The sequence below is a fragment of the Thunnus albacares genome, chromosome 22 (assembly GCF_914725855.1).
Source record: "Thunnus albacares chromosome 22, fThuAlb1.1, whole genome shotgun sequence".
Lineage (NCBI taxonomy): Eukaryota > Metazoa > Chordata > Actinopteri > Scombriformes > Scombridae > Thunnus > Thunnus albacares.
Genome location: NC_058127.1, coordinates 19,025,257 through 19,043,049, shown reverse-complemented (window position 1 = coordinate 19,043,049; position 17,793 = coordinate 19,025,257). Strand labels below are relative to the sequence as shown.

Genomic DNA, 17,793 nt, shown 5'->3' with positions numbered 1-17,793 from the left:
GTTGTTTCTCTGCTCGTTGAGTTGATTTCAGAGTCAAAGTTGTCCAAAAGTAACTTAACATAATCAGATTTTACATTTTACTTGATGTACTTTACGTAGCTCTTTCTTGTGGTTACAGTATTGATTCCACTTTGTCACCATGTAATGGGTAATCTGAGATGGATTGCATTTTAAAATTAAACATCCCTAGCTCTCCTGCTAGGCAGAGATGAATGCATTAGGGGCCAGACAAATTGGGTGAAATTGTTCTGACTACTCCAGGCTGGGCTAATGGATCCACTATGAAGGCCATAGCCAGGCCGCCCTGCATGGCTGCTGCTGAAATTGATTTCTGCCGGCACACCAGGCCATTTCACAGATTATGCTTGAACCAGGGCCGTTTCTAGCTTTTTGGGGGCTCTATGCAGTTTGCCCCTTCCATCCCATCTCTCTTTTTTTTGTTTGTCTAGATCTCTTCCTCCATCTTTATTGTCCTATATAAGAAATTTCAGACAGAATCAGACAGTGTATTGCAATTCATAGAACAATTCAACACAGAAGGATATAGATGTATATATTGCATGCTGTAGTTTTTCACTTCATAGATGATTGGAGGGTTTTAAGGATTTCGTGCAGGATGCAACATCTTACCAGAGGCTTATATATGAGTCAAGATTGTGTGCATCGGTGTGTGTCTATGTGTGTGTAGGATTTTGATTCCTTCTCAAGGTTAGAATGGAAATCCACACCGTGCATATTAGTCAGGCTATATATCTGCTTTAGCTCCTGACGACTCGTCTCCTCCTTTTTTTATTGCACTCCCTCAATTCCTCTTCTCACTGCTCCATTTGATGCTTTCTCCTTCCTCTTTTTGTCAGCCCCATTGTAAATATAAACTGTTGTCTTCTGATCTCCTCTCCTCAGCCTGTCCTCTATTGATTGTGGCTCCCGTTAATTAACAGAATTTATTTCTAATGAAGCAAACACTGATTACCTTGTTCCAGTAATAGAAACAACTACTTGTGATGCTTCAGACAGACCTTCAATCATGAGGTCAAAATAATCAAACTGTAGTCAGACTACAGGGCCTGGTCATCGTGCCGCGGCTGATTTGAGTATGATCGCGACAACAGTACAGCTGTAGACCACCGAGGTTTTACACCAAACGGCTGGAAAATAGTGGGTTCTGCTGCCAACTTTTGCCTCACAGACAAAAGAGTATCAGGAGGGACTTGTGAGCATAATGGAGCTTATGTTTCAGAAATGTCTGTATGTGTATGCGGGGGTGTCAGAGCAGCGAGACTCCCCGCTGTTCATCCAGTGATGCAACAGTCAGCTGGTCGAGACCGCAGCAAATCACATGGAGGAGAGCGGCCTCTTCATCTCATCCCCGTCTTCTCTGAAATCCCCTCAACCCCACATATGATACCACCTCTCTCACATTTCTTTTGTGGCCCATTCACACTGTCAAAGAAGTCAAGTGTAAATGCAATCTAAAAAGAAGCATTAGAGATGGATTGCAACCTTAAATGCATTCTAGACAGATGTTGAAAATGTGTTAAGGCATCTGTCTCTCCAATGTGTAATTTTTTCTCCCCTCAAGTGCAGCTATATCAGTTGTAGTGTCTGAAGTGACCATGAAATTGCACTGACATAAGCCTTATTTCTCCCAGTCCATGGATCTCTAGAAATACGTCCATCATTCCTCATCTCATGATTTACTGGATGTCCAATGCGTCCCAAGCAGCATGTCCTTTAGTGTATGTGTGTAGCAATGACTCAGGAGACTGAAGATCATGTCCTGTCACAGACCTGAAATTAATACCTGCGCTTTTATCAACCGTAACTACGATTGTTCCCTAAACCCTTAACCACATTTTAACTAGTTTGTTTACCATAATCACAATCTTTTCCTAAGTTTAACCACACCATAGTTGCCATGTCTTGATATTGTCGAAAGCAAGAATATATAAACATTGCTTTGGATGTAAAATTGTCAATGTCATGAATTTAATGGAGGCTTTTGTGGAATTGTCCAATATTCATTCTCTCTTATTTACATTAAATCATCAGGAAAGAAAACAGGCAGCTCCAGTAGATCATATTCGTGCCATTCATGTGTGCACATGCTCTATGGGCTTAAAAACACAGAAGCCTGAAAATCTTTCTCGGTGTGTCTGCCCACTGAAAAACTTTCACAGGAAAACTGGCAATGGGGCGTGATCTGCAAATATAGAATCCAGTTCATGTAATAAGTCCATGGTCTACACAAATTTGCATCTTGCACAGAAAACGCAAGACGGATGCCATGATATTTGTGATCTTGCAAATCTCTGCACATGCTTTGGCTAAGAGTGAACAAAATTGTAGTAATTGCCTCTGGATTTTATCCAACTATGAAACACTCAACATGGCAAGTGTAAATGGGGCTTTGGAGCATCTAGATGTATCTTTGAAGAGAGGAACATAAGGCAGTATTTCAGTGTAGGAATCTCTAAGTCCTGCACTCTAATAAATGCTCACTCAAGTTGCAGGCTTATCCTTTCCCCAAAAAGTCAATAAAGGCAGAGTGCTACGACTATGAGAGTATACGAATCAAACTGTGATGATACCAACGAGGGGATATAGAAGTGAGGTTTGTTGACAGAGGTGGCTGAGGTTGTTGAAGAGAGCGAATTCGTTTGACAGCATGTTGAAACTGTAGGTCCCTAGAAACAGCGCTGTGTCCTCGATCTTTCACACTGCTGTCTAGTTCCATTTCTGTGTATGCGCGTGTATGTGTGTGGGTAGGTGTGTGACCTTGAGGTAACGAGGTCCATTCAGCTGTTGATTGCCAGATCTCTCTGGCTTTGCTGCTGGTAATGCCGAGAATTGATTCACTGCCAAGACCGAAATTTTCACCCCCTAATCTAAATTTCTCCCCGTCTTGTTTTCTTTCGACTCCTTCCCTTCTCCATCCCTTTCCCTCTCTGTCTGTCTTCATCCCTTTCTTCCCAGCCTTGCGGTTTGTTCTCGAACAGGCTTTAACCGTCAGCCTCGCTCATCTGTGGCTAAGCCTGTGCTACTATGTGTGTGCATGTGTGAGTGTGTGTTACTCCACTAATTGCACTTGTTAAAACTCTTGCCAACCCCATCGCTTAACTGTCCTAGTCATTACAACACTGACAGTAAATGTCCATCCACAATCATTTCCATTCTACAGTCATTGTTAGTGCGTATGAAGAAGATATAAGCTGATGTGTGTGTGTGTGTGTGTGTGTGTACCTGTTACAGCTAAAGCCAACCAGCCATTCAGCCTGGCAGAAACAGTGACTATTCTCTTCTTCATAATAGCAGTAAAGGTTCATTCCAACCACTTCACATTGTCTCCGACCAGCATTTGTCTGTATGTGTAAGTGTGTGCGAATGCTTGATTGTCTATGCAACAGTGAAATATTAGAGCTCCTTCTCCTCTCACTCTAAATCCCGCAGTACATATGCCCACCCACTCGCACACCCAGTAACACTCTTACACACATGAATAGAGCTACAATCCCCCTTGCAATTATAGCAGGGACGTTTTCGCTGATTTTTATTAGCACGTTTGGGCAGATTGTTAATTGGCATCTTTCGGTTCTCAGTATCTGGGTGGACAAGGGAAAAATACTATCTGCCTATAGCGTTGTTAGAGTAAAAATATGCAGTTTGTCTGATTGTCAAACTGTGTCTGAAACCCTCCTCCGCCACATCTTTTAGAGGTTGAAATTAGGGGGGGTTGTGTATGACATTGTTTGTAACTTTTTTAAACTCACAATCAGACAAGCACATACACTTTATGCAGTGACTTGCTGGGTGCACAGAGGAGAGAAAGTACACAGGGTTTGAACTTCTCTCTCTGAAGCTCCTTTCTCATTCTTCACACAGACACTTCTGTCACTTTTTATGTATTCAATGAATATAAATGAGTGCAACACTACGAATGCCTTTGAGGAAAGACTGTGAAAGTTTGCGCTGTTATCTCCATTTGAAACATGGTTGCCCGTCACTGATGATGATGGCAAGCTAAAAACAATTAAAAGGATAAAGGCTGGCGATTTTCTATATTTGTCTTATCGTCACCAACATTGAACTCATCCTACTTACAAGTCTTGTCTGTGTATTCAAAGCCTGATCATATTCCTCTGTTCCATAGACCTCTGTGTCCAGAAACTATTAAAAGCATGTCATTGAGCTCCACCGCTGCACTGGGTGATATGTTCCTTCATTATGAAGATTTTGGTCACGTTAGTTTGTTTAGAAACGGCTCCAAAGACTAATAACAGTGATCACGTTTTCAGTCTCTGGAGAGTAGTTCCACTGCGCTTTACTAGCTTTTTGTGCTACATATCACAACCTCTTTGACTTTGTACCAAAGTTCTATGAACTGCATGTCCTGAATGCCCAACAAGCCTTTTGACCCTACCGCCCTACCATAGAAACTACCACACAAGGCCCAACCTTGATCACTTCACACTTCCACTAAATCTAACGCTCTTTATTTTAGGATTCCGTGGGACTAAGTGTGGGCATGGCAGTGTGCTTCAGCTTGTTATTGTCATTTCCATTTAACAGTTAATGTATGAGGAAAAGCCTCTTATCTAATTGATTTAGTTAATGCTTAGTATGAATAATCGGCTAACATTACTCTTCGGTTTCTCCTGTCTGGCTGACACACAAACACACACACATACTGAGTGCATCACCCACTCATTTCATACTCAATGATAATGATAATAACTTTCCTATCCCATTAATCACTGTGGTAACGCCACAACAGCACCGAGCCTGTTCAGTCTCCCGTTTTTTTTCTCTCCCATCATCCATTCTTTCATTTGGATATAACACCTTGTGACAGGTTTGCTCCTTTTATACCAGCACTTTGAGATAAGTGCTGTACAAGTCATCGTTTACTACTACTGCCAAAATATTTGCAGCACTAATACTGGAATTAGAGGTTTTGACTGTATCACACTGCAACTGTACTTTATGAATTTTTAATTGACATATATGAGTCACAAACTTGAGGGCAGGGCACAGGTTTCAGAAGTATACTGTATATTTGGCTGTCTGATTGATTCAGTTGCAGCAATGTCTAATCAATATTTTCGATTATGAATTCCTAAAGTATGAGTTGTCCTTCTTGTCTACATAGAGGCTAAATAGGAGCAAGAATTAGCGTTTGTGTATGGGCATATTGTACATTTTCCTCATTTTCTTTGCCATTTATTGAACTCTTTTAGTCAACAATGAACAGAAACTATAACAGACTGAGCTGTCTGAATGCAGTTGACAGTTCTATATGATACGCAGTGTTTTCAAGCCATTTTGTGACAGTTTTATTCAACTATGTGTACATGCCTACGTGTGTCCATGTAAGAGCTTACTAATATGTAACCAGTGTTGGACAAGTACTGTAATGGCCTGAACATAAGTTGACTTATGTAAGACTTTTTGAAGACACACCATACACTAGTCCTGTTGGAAAATATTCCCTGAAATAATACTAGTCCAAGTAAAAGAGAGTCATCCTCATCCTTGAAGCCTTTTTTCTCTCGTAAGAATGAAATATTTCTGAGAAAGCAGAACATAAACCCCACATTTGTGTAGCTTGTCTATCTGTCATGCATTCTCACACTCTCCTCTCAGGCTTTTAAAGCAGTCAAAATTAATAGCATATTTCAGACTCATTTTTTCAGACTTTTTGTTTTTTTGAGCTCCTCATAATCTGTGACAGCAGTAATCCTTCACATATGATTCGGTCTGCAATCTGTTTCTGCAGTAAAGATGTTGAAAGACCCTTTAGACTTGTTGTCACTCATTCATTTATTTCCTCACTACATGAGCCTTCAGAAACTCCTGAATGTTTAACTGAGCTAACGAAACATTTAAGGCTGACTGATTCTAAAAGACGGACTTGAAGACGCTCGCTAGCCTAGCAACAATAAGGCTATAAACAACCTGTAATTCAAAACTCTCCGTAGAAGCTAGTTGTTACACTTTCATTCAAAAAAATATATCAATGAAAAATGGACATAATTGTCTAATTGTCCTTGAATATGAGACAACCCTCACTTACAAATGTAATTTACAGAATAAAATCTCATATTTGGGCCAATATGATAACTTGAAAAATGTGAGCAATTACTCATTATATATTACTTACTGAAAACGAATTAGTTACTCATTACATTACATCTGTTACTCAGTCCACCTCAGTTAAAGGTGCCTTTAAGTAACTCTAAAGCCTCCACACCCAGCCTGTTACATTTATTTACTGACTATGAACAGCTAGCAAATGTTAACCCAATAGCTAACGTTAGCAAGCCCACTAAGAACGCAAAACACGTAAATTACAGTGTTTGAGTTCCCTGGAAGCGTATTTCTCCTCTTTTGGTATTGTTACCCTTACACTACCCTTTCATATGAAGAGAACAAAAAAGAAGTTGACTTGACAAAAGGTTATTATGGTCTGTTACTTTACAGATAACATATCATAAGCTACCTACTATCACTTCTTGACTAGTTCAGTCACTGCATTTCTGTAACAAAAACACTTATTTCCTCCTTGAATTAATCTTTGTGGTTTTGTGGAATTTTCTATCCCTTTACACAAAGCCATTCAAGTCGGAAACCCAGCGACAGACATTTGTTGTCCAGAAATGGCAAGCAGAGAGAAAGGATAGATGGACAGAGGGAGGACAAAAGGAACAGAGGAGAGAGATACAGTACATATATATATAGAAGCTGAAAAGTGACAACGACAGGCAGGAGAGTGTGGAAAATGGCTGGTGTAAAGAACATGATTGGCCCTATGCCATTAGCGCTGTGACTAATGGGATACCAAACTTATTATTACTATATAGTTTGGAGAGAGTGGGTGATGGTCTAAGTGTGTAAAAAGATAAAGATAAGAGTGTGTTTAAAGGAGTGAGACTACTTGTGCACACGGAGAGGAACGTTGTGTAGAGATGAAGTGTGTGTGTGTGCATTGACAGGTATGTACTAACTGTGTGTGTATTTGTACTTACTTGAGTACCCAGGGATATAAAATAGAGATCAGGGGGGTTAAAGCAACTTCCAATTACTGCTCTTGTGTTTCCTCTTTTTCTCCCTCATCCTCTTACTTCCTTCAACAAACACACACACACGCACACACACACACGTGCGCGCGCAAGCAAATGGCTTCTCGGTGACAAGGGGATTTTCTGTAGCCTTTTTATTAAGATTACTGCTATTGTATTTGTCACACAAGAGGGAGTGCAAGAGAGAGAGGGAAGGATGGAGGGAGGAAGAGAGGAGAAAGAAAACGGTTGTAGGAGTTTGAAAGGTGGAAGAGAATAAGCGAAGGAGAGAATAGACAAGAGAGGGAAAGGAGAGCAGTGGGAGGGGAGGAGAGGAGAGAAAGAAAAGACGGAATGGGGAGAAACGGCTGAGGACGATGGGGAAGAAAAGGAAAAGGAAGGAAGAGAAACTTGCATCATTTGTCTGAAACAAGCCCAGGGCATTGAGGGGATGTTTGTGATGATAAACTCTTCACCCTCACTGGCTCTGACACACACACACATACACACACACGCTGTCTCCTCAATCGCTTCTTGTTGGCAGTCTTTGTCACAGATGTAACTTGGATCTCTAGTTGTGTTTGGTATAAAGCAGTAATCGGTCCTCATGCTAATATATCAGGTATTTAAAAGCACTGTGTCAGGTTCAAGTAATCTACCGAAATAAATAGTAATCAGTCTTATTTGCGGGTGCAGAGCAGATCATAAATGTTAGATTATTCATTTGTGAGTGTGATTTATCACATCTATTTTCGTTATTTCAGAGTTATTCTGAGTTATTTCAGTTCTGATAATCTCACAAGCTTCCCGAGCAAATCTCAACAAATTGGATGTGAAATGTGTCGTTTGTTCACAATAACTCTCTTATGCAGAAATACAGAATAACTTCAAGACATCAGGGCCAGATGTATAAACGAAGCGTACACCATTTCTTCACACTTAAACTGACATTTATAAAGACAAAGTAAGGTGAAAGATTGTGATTGACATGGGAGGTATCAGTTTAATCCTCTGTGTTTAACTTTATCTTGTATTTTGAATTGTGAATCACCTTTCTGGTGTGTAATTTTATTAAAGGTGTTTTTGGGGTATTGTATGCCTTTTATTAGAAAGATGAAAGTAGAGAGATGACAGGAATTGAGGGGTGAGAGAAAAGGGGAATGACATGCATGCAGACATGACCCAGTGACGTTGAGTTTCATTGTCCACATCGTCAGTAAGGGGCCTGTTAATGATGGTTATTGAAATATCACCAGCGCAAGTACGTGTGAGGAATTAATGATACGAGCGCAATAATTAGCCAGAGTCACGCTAACGGCTGCCAAGGCACTGTTGGAGACCCTCGCTGATGTGACACAGTCGCTGAAATTGAGTAAAAAGTAGTGAAGCAGAGAGAAGTGTTGGTATGCAAACAGGTAATCAAAGCATGTTTTCATCTACATTCATTTATGGCTAACGTGGGAGTGGAAATCAAGCTTGTGCACCCAGTTTTACAATGATTGAGACTCATAAAGCTTAACCATGCATACACACTACTATAAATACATGAATATTCAAAGATATATTTGCATACAGTAGCTCGCATAGTATCCAGAACCAGATGTTTTCTTTCCTCTGAAAAAGCCAACATGCATGATTATGTCTACAGTTTGATTGTAGGAAAATCACATTTGCTTTTTATTTGTCTTTGTGTGTTGCTTGATTAGGTGCACACACACCTCCTCTCACCCACCCACCAACACACACACACACACACACACACTGGCTAAAATGAAGCTTATTTATGCACTGTTGTTGAGATTTACAAAAAAATAAAAAATAAAAAAGTATTCTTAAAATATTCATTTCCACCTCCAGAGTTATCACATTTTCATGTCCTGGCCACTCTCACACACACACACACCACACACACACACACACAACCAAACAAACCTAAAAAAAACCCCAGCAACCTCATGTACATACACAAACACACTCATACAGCCAGCCTCATGGTATCATGCATCATCTTCTCTCGTATTAATGTCACAGCCCATTAAAACCCTTTTAACCCCATTTGGCTGATGTCCTCGCCTACACAAACTTTCACATGTTTATGCAGCGTGCTGATAAAGGGACAGAAAGAGAAAGAAATGACTATAAATAAAAAAAAAAGTGAGAACTCTGGCTGCAGGCTCATATCTTCACACTTAATGTATATGACAAGAAATCATAAAAGCATTTAAAAGAGTTCCTATCTCCAGAACATTCAAACATTGAAAGAATTCAACATGAAAGGAAAGACAGAGAATAATCTAGAAGTTTTATTGCTGGAGGCAGGAGGATATTAACCCACATTGCCTCGGTAGCCTGCGGTGAAATCTGTATGCTGCAGCTGAAGGAGCCAGACTCTTCTGGGAGCAGGCGAACAGCAAGACTTCCCCTTTCTCTACTTGTGAACTGAACTTCACCTTCTCCTGTTCCTTAAGTTATTCTGGGGCAGTAACCCCACATGAAGGGAACAGGGAGCGTTTAAATTAAGAGGAAGTTTTTTGGAGGGTGAAAGCAGAAACAAAAAGGAGAGGAATGACGGAGAAAGTCAAGTGGGGACGAAAAGCCTGTCGGATTATAGACGCGCTCTTTGTCTCTCTCAGTCTTAACCTCTGTGACCTTGGATAGAGGCTTGATCCGACTCTCTACACATCATATGACTAAAGCTGACATCTATACATAACATGCGATGCTGCGTGTTTGTGTGTGTGTGCCCTCAGCGTGTGTGCAGCACTTAACTCTGCTGATTCTACGTTTTATCAATTTGCAAGCTTGTATATCTGTGTTTGTATGTCGTATGTTTGTGTGTGTGTTTTGGCTGCTGTGTGCGTGCAGTACAGGGTTTCCTTTGCATAGTGTGTGATTGCTCAGTCATAGGCATGTGTCCTGTGGCCATGTGTGCATGAAAGTGTTTGTCCTCAGAGTGATTGATGAGTCTGCTGGCAGATCGATGTTGAGCGCAGTCCTTTAGGGAGAAACACTGAGTGACCACTAGGGTACTGACCACACACCAAACACACACACACGCACACACACTACTGACAGTCTGCGAGTATTTTTGTTAGTTTCAATACAATCTATCTTCAACCGCATATCATTTGAATGTAAAATATTGACAGTTTGCACTTTTCATTACATCTGACTCCCAGAAATGATTAGACAAAATTTGGCACCTTCTTTACTCAACATGACTAACATGAACATTTTTGCAACAGTCTCCTAAAATGAGGGTAGAGAAAGGAAAGGTACATTAGCAGCTCCAGAGGGATGCATTTGCAAGCGCTGTAAATCTGTGCTGCGCTCCACAGTTTGTGTGACATTTTGAAATTGTCTAAAAAAGCTGCTTCCTCTGTGACCTTTTAGACTCAATGGGTTGCCTTCACTCACATCTTAAATCTTAAAATCTGCCCTAAATTTCTAAATCTTTCATAAGATTCAGCATTTTTTTTTGGTCATAAATGATAAATCTATAATGTCTAACATCTTATTTTAAAGATGCAGAGGACTGCTGTGCATCTCTGACTGCATGTTGCATCCTCTTCTGTACACATACACACACACACTCCATAACCCGAAAGCTCACTGATGCATGTACAGCGTTCTGCAGCGACTTTTAACACTGTTTGGAGGGGACAGCTAGGCCGCATCCCTGATGTCTTTCTGTTCGTTCCACTGGGTTGCGTTTGCCATCGCCTTAAATCTGCACTGTGCTCCAGAGCATGGGCAGCACTTTGCAACACTCTCTAACATGCTTGGACAGCTGTATCCACGGCCCAGTGGGGCGCGCTCGCTATCGCCCTTAAATCTGTCTAATTACGCATCTCATCAGTTCTTCAGCCGCTCGATAGCTGTAATCCCAGAGCCACACACACACACACACTCACGCATGCACTGCCTCTCTTTCCCCACCTCTTTCTTTATCTCTGAGTATCTCCTCCCTGCCTTTCTTGGGTTTTATCTCACTGCTCTCGTTTCTTTTTCTCACTACCACCCTCTTCCCCCCGTCCTCCCCCCCTCCCCCTCTCTCTTTTTGTTGCGTCATCCTCCTTCCCTCATCCTTCCCTCATCTCTCCTCTAATCTTGTCCTAGCCAAGTAGAGAAGCTCTGTGAGCTCTGTGTACCACAGGCAGCCGCTGCTTCCCCCTCCCACAATAACTGCTCCCTCCTGGGTTCGCCTCTCTGCCTCATTGCCTCCCTCCTCCACTTCCACACCACCACCACCACCACCCCCCCTTCCTCCCCTCATGCCTGGAGCTTCCACGGCTACAGCCAAAGATCAGTCACGCATGCACATTTGCGCACACACACACACACTACATATACATACCCATGCACATGCTCACACCCAGCAAAGTCTCACACACAGCACAACACCAGTAAAGTTGCAGGGAACAACCCGTACACACACACACACACACACACACACACACGCGCGCGCACACATGCGCGTGCACACACACACACACACATTTGCTTAGGTCACTTTTGGGGACATTACTGTACATAGAGTTACATTCATTTCTTAGAGAATGAATGTACCCTAACCTTAACCACTGACCCAGAAATCAGCGTTTTACCAATTGGGACACGGCTTTTGTCCCCAATTGGACAAGCCGTGCCCAATTAACTGGTCTTTAGTCTGGAATTTGTCCCTGAAAGCAGCCTATGATACACACACACACACACACACACACACACACTAAAGATATGATCAGACACGCTGGCTTCATCTTGGTCCCTCTCAGTGGAGGAGAGATAATAACTTTGTTAGAGATGGAGGGAAGAAGGGAGGAAGGGATAGATAGAGGAGGGGAGGACGTGAGGGACGGGAGAGTGAGAGGATGGACGGATGGGTGGGGTGGAAAGATGGAGAGGGGAATTTTAGTGATCATCATTTATTTTATTATATATATATATTTTTTTTACATAATGCATTAGAAAAAGATATAAAACTGAGTGAAATAAAATATAAACGAAAAATAAAATACATTTTTTAAAATGCCATAAAATCTCATTCTTGTTCACTCATCACAGTATTGTTATTATTGTTCAGTACAAAACAGGATTATACAGAGTATAACTGTTAATAAAGTTGAAAGAGAAAGCAATGAAAAAATACAGAGAGTATATAAATCCATGCCGAGTCACTATTGGTGTTGTTATATACTGTAAACTCTCCTAATCTGAAGGGCAAAGAGATATGACAAAAATGAAAACACTACTTACGCTTTGTAGCTCACACTTTCCTCAGGGTGTTAGAGGAGTCACAGGTGATTTGCACAAAAACTATGATGTGATCTTTTCTTTTTTCACAATTCCGTATTAGGTCACATGACTTGTTAGGGCAGTATTTGCAGTGTGGAAGGATGGAAGGATGGTGTAAAAGAGGAAAAAAACAAACCGGGAGGACAGGGAGGGATGGACTGATGAAAGCAGGAATGCTAGCTGAGCCCATGAAGATGTGGTGAATCAAATGTCATTTAACCCTGAGACAACATTAGCTCTCTGTGGTTTGTGTGTGTGTGTGTGTGTGCGTGTGTGTGTGTGTGTGTGTGTGTGTGTGTGCGTGCGTGTGCGTGTGTGTGTGTGTGTGTGTGTGTATGCAGTGATTCATGGTACCAAATGAGGCAGGGCAGCGAAGCACAGCTGATGTGATATGAATCAACAACCATGGTCAATGCTCTTACTGCTTTCAATAAACGGGTCCAAGCTTATGTGTGTTGGATGTGCTTCACAGTGGGTGTGAATATGTGTTTTGTCTTCCTTCATCTCATTCTCCTGCCCCTCTGGCACATGCTATACTTAACATTTTTCAAATACACTTTTGAGGCAAACTTTGTTCTGCTCTACTCAGCTACTGCTTCTCCAGGCAGATCATTTCTTTCAGTCAGTACTGTTCCTTTCTTTTTTTATTGCTTTAAAGGACCAGTATGTAAGATTTAGGGGGATCTATCGGCAGAGATGGAATATAATATTCATAAGTGTGTTTTAATTAGTGTATAATCCAATGGAAATAAGAATTGTGTTTTTGTTACCTTAGAATAAGCCCTTTATTTCTACATAGGGAGCAGGTCCTCTTCCACGGAGCCTGCCATGTTACACCGCCATGTTTCTACAGTAGCCCAGAATGGACAAACCAAATACTGGCTCTAGAGAGGGCCTTTCGCATTTTTCATGAGGTTCTCCTACACGGTTGGAAGTGGAGGGTGAGGGAGGGTATTCAGTTGGTTGCAAACTGCAACCTCACCGCTAGACGCCACTAAATCCTACACACTGGTCCTTTAAAGTTAGGCAACCTTCATCATCATAGCAACAGTAAACACCACAACAATTGTAGAGTTGTGAGTTCCAACTCACAATTGGAAACGTGACACTGGTATTTGGAAAGCGAACAGCGGTTCACTAAGTCCACTTCTTGTAGATTAGGTTCTATCCATCCACCCAACCTGCCACCTCTGAATATGGAAATTTGTCACCTTATATACACGTCATCTGAACTGCACAAAAGGCTCTTTGAAAGTCGTACATGCGTGTATTTTACATGAATGGCGAGGCAAAACGTGACACTGACACGGTATCCTCTAACGGATCGGTGGGTGTATTACATGCCTTGGCGTGATACTGGTCTGGTGTTTTTGTGTCAGTGGACTGTACAGTTTGCATGTGCACATGTGTCACTCTCATTATGTGTGTTTATGCATATGCACATATTTGTGTTTACATACGTGTCTGCACGCATACATGCACACGCATGAGCATCAGTGTCAGTCTTGATAAAAGTCAGAATAGGTCATGGTGTGTGTGTGGAAATAAGGAACACACACATAGATACATACACACATACACGCACAAGGATTAAGATGTACTTTCCAGCTTTGGGCCTGATCTAAGACATTCTGGTGTGAGTGGACCAAGACAATGAAGATGTGACTCTTCGTTCCTCTTCGTCACTCTTCTTCCTTTCATAATGTATATTAAAATTAAATAAGATTATATGAAAAGTCCTGAACTTACTGCTATCAAACATGAAAGTGTTCAACCTCTCTGGATGGTTAAATCTAATGGCCAAACTAAATGTTAAACAATTCCACCTCACTTCATGATAATGAATTAGTGAACCATCCTCTGCAAATACTCCTATACATCCTTTATTATTTTACAGCAAAAATTCCATTTGTCAGGTTCGATTCTGCATAACTTTTCCTTTTCTTACTGTTTTAACTTTCTCTGTGAACAGACATCTTTCTGTCATGTAGTCTTTCACATTACTATTAAAGGGATGAACTTAAGTCTGGTCTGAAAATTAAAGACAAGTCTGACTCAACCAGAGTGCAAGCTAATAGCTTTTTTGAGCAAAAATGCACATATGGAAATTATAAATACCTTCACACAAAGTTGAGCTGATGAAATTCAGCCACTGAGTCGATTTCATTCTGTATTTAGCCCCTGTTGCCATTTGCATGTTATTCTGTATTCACTTTCTGTCAGCATACAGTTAAAGTTAAACACTCCCTTCCTCCCTTCCATGAGCAAACCATTTTTTTCTTTACTACAATTGTCTACATTTGTGCCAGCAAATACACATATTACCGACTAAAACAGGAACAGATTTGTTTACGGATCCTTGATGAGACAGAAGGAGCAACGAGGTTGGAGAGCATCGTGAAAGGAATGGACGGAGAAGAGGTGTGAAAAGAGAGAGCAAGCGGGAGATATGGAGAGGTGCTAGAGACGTGAAGTGGTGAGCGTGTGCGTAGGCGGAGAGTGACGGAGGACGACAGGACATTAATAGACGTAAAGAAGTACAAGACGGGAGGATGAGCAGGAGGTGAGGGAGCCTGACAGGAAGGAAGAAATGGGAAGGCTTTGGGGAGATTTTTAAAATTGCAGCCAGAGGTGAAGATTTATAGTTAATGGAGAATATTGCCTCAAAGTTCAAATATCTCTCACTATTTGAAAAAAAAACAACAGAAGAAACACAAAAAAGAAATGAGAGAGATTGAGGGAGGGGAGGGAGGCAGTAGAGGGATAGATGGCGGAGGTGAAGAGCGACTTGGGTATTGAAGTGACAGGTTGTTGTCAGAGCAGCGAGACCTTGGAAGATAGATGAAGACAGGGTCAGCAACTCCCCGCTAATGTCACGTCAGATGACTAACTGTAGTCGTGCATGTATAGGTATGTGTGTGTGTGCGTGTGTGCGCGTGCTGTATGTGTTTGTGTGTAAACAGGCAGGGTCAGCAATTTTTTCATCCAAGGCTGACTAACCCTGAGTGTGGAGAGTCTGTGTGTCTCGGCATTTGGAAGTGTGTGTGTGCGTGTGTGTGTGTGAGTACAAGGTCAGCAACTTCTGCATTACAAGGGCTGACTGACACTGTGTTTGTTTGTGTGTCTGTCTATACGTGTGTGGATTCTTGTGTGTGTGTATCTTCCCCCTGCGTTGTGTGTGCACTCATTTGACCTAACACTGCCAGTTCAAACTGTTTCTCTTCCTTTTTTAGTCCGTTTCCACTCACAACATATTAACTCTGTTCCGAATGAAAAGCCACCTTGTCTCCTCTTCGTGGGAACATATTGCTGTCGTATCTCTGCTGTCGACTGCTTGTTCTCAGCTCGGCTCATGTTTTCTGCCAAATGTTGTATGCTGCATGAAATCTGCAGCCAAGTACAGCTTTACAGCTGGCTGATCACACGTGCAGGAGTCTATAATGACTTGTGTGTAAAGACTCACCCATAAAAGATTCAAGGTCATAATGTCCGCTGGGGAATGTAGGGAAGCACTTTTACCCAACTTCTTTTAATGTAGTTTGCTCTAGTCTTTTCCCCCTGCCCAGCTACCGTAATGCAGGTTAGAAAATGCCCTGAGCTAAAAGAAATATCAAAGTTTAAGAATTTCATGAGCAGTAGCAAGTACACTGTGGTACTTTTTTGCCCTGAGCAAGCCTCTCAGGCATCACCCCCTCCGTAGTTGCATACAAGTCTTGGCTTCATCGCTATGATTGACAGACAGAACCATATTCTTAATACTCACCTTAACCATCTGATACCTAAACCTAAACATTTTCTTCGACAGGAAGATCTGCATGCAGGCATTGCTGTTGACAACAAATAACCGCTCTATCCACTGTATGTTGTATCTTTTTAAATCTGCAAATTATATATAATTAAACTATGAATATGTGGGACATAATGTGAGCATTTGGACGGACAGCGGAGAGGTCAATTACACTGCAAGACTGATTTGGGATGTTTCTGTGGATGTTTTTATACTTTTTTCTGCCTTGAAAACTTGGAATTTTATGGAAATTAGTCTGTAATAGCCATGACTCCAATTAGCTTCATTGTGCCCTTCCCTGAATGATAAACCCTTCACACTTACCTTGATGATATCAGCCCACCTCATTGTTTACTCTGGGCATATGTTCAGCATCACAGTTGATTTCAGGAGTCCTCTTTTCACATGTAAGAGATGGAAGGTCCAACACAATGAAGTGTTACTGACCTTCTAGCCCTGTATGAGCCACTTTATAGTCTGTGCTGCTCGGAAAGATTTCTATCATAAAGTATAATTGAACTCAATCTGTTCCTAAAGTACCGATGAAGATACTATCTGCTCTGTGGTCCAGATAAAAAAAAAAAAGGCCCCTGTTGACTGTTCTGCAGTCCAGATTAAAAACAAGAGGTGATGGATTTTTTTTATCTGGGCTCTTGAGGAGCTCAGGCTGGCTACTTCAACTTTATTATGGACTTTATTATTGAAACTTTATTACAGATACAGGCCCAACTGTATCTTCATTTACAGCAGTTATATGGACTTGCTTTTATGTAATGACCTTTCGTTATTGCTTTTATTGCTTTTTCATTTGGTTTAACATGTTTTAATCCACCATAAAGCTCTTTGCAACTGTGTTCTATTGAGTTCTCTGAAAAATAAAGAATGATGTTACTCTTAGTTGCAGATATAAGGTTTTACTGACAGATCAAAGCTTTACTGCTTTCTACATGCTTTAATTAAAGGCACTTGAGATGATATAAAAGCAATATTTCAATAGTTAATACAATTACAACTAACAGAAGTAGTTCACTTGAATGTTCAGTACAGTATGTTGAGGTGATTGAAAGGTTATTACCCCTAATATTCAATCTCCACTCTCTTTCTCTGTCTCTGTCTACCTCCAGGTTTTGGACGTTACTCCACACTGAGGCGACCCAGCAGAACCCAGTAGAGTCCAGTGAAGGCCTGTCTGCATAAGCAGAAATGGCTCCAGCAGCCATGCCCTCACCTCCATGCTCCCTCACCTCCCGCCTCTCCCTCTCCTCTTCCCTTCTCTTGCTCTCTTTCTTTTTGCTGCTGTCATACCCCGGGTCAGTCCATGCAGGCTCCTCTGAGAAAAACTGCTCAGCCAGTGGAGACCCCTGTCAGGAAGGTGGGTCATCCTTATCTGTGAGCACGCTGCAGTTGAATGCATATCAGGAAGGATTATGCGGTATAGAGTTGTGTGCTTAACCCTTTCAGTGACTGCAGCTTGCAGAGAGGGTTAAGTAAGGGAGAAGATTAAGCCTCTAGTTTGGTTGTCTGCACAGCAGACACATAAGCTACTGATATCATGAATCTTTATTAAAGCTAGATCAGCAAAGTTTCAGTTCATCATTGAGACCCAGCAGATTTCAAAAACAAAACATTCAGCCTAATCTGAGAGAAAACACT

At 41.4% G+C, this 17,793-nt stretch overlaps 1 protein-coding gene across 2 annotated transcripts in view; it reads left to right on the top strand.

Annotated features, from left to right (window-relative positions):
* slc8a4b (solute carrier family 8 member 4b) overlaps positions 1 to 17,793 on the top strand; it is a 109,267-nt gene that overhangs the window by 28,780 nt on the left and 62,694 nt on the right. The window contains exon 2 of one of the 2 annotated variants that reach the window (XM_044341521.1): positions 17,265 to 17,512. In XM_044341521.1, the coding sequence (XP_044197456.1) occupies positions 17,344 to 17,512 (169 nt within the window). In that variant the 5' untranslated portion in view covers positions 17,265 to 17,343. Of the gene's footprint in view, positions 1 to 17,176; positions 17,513 to 17,793 lie in introns of those variants that run through there. The other variant, XM_044341522.1, reaches the window with a different exon arrangement.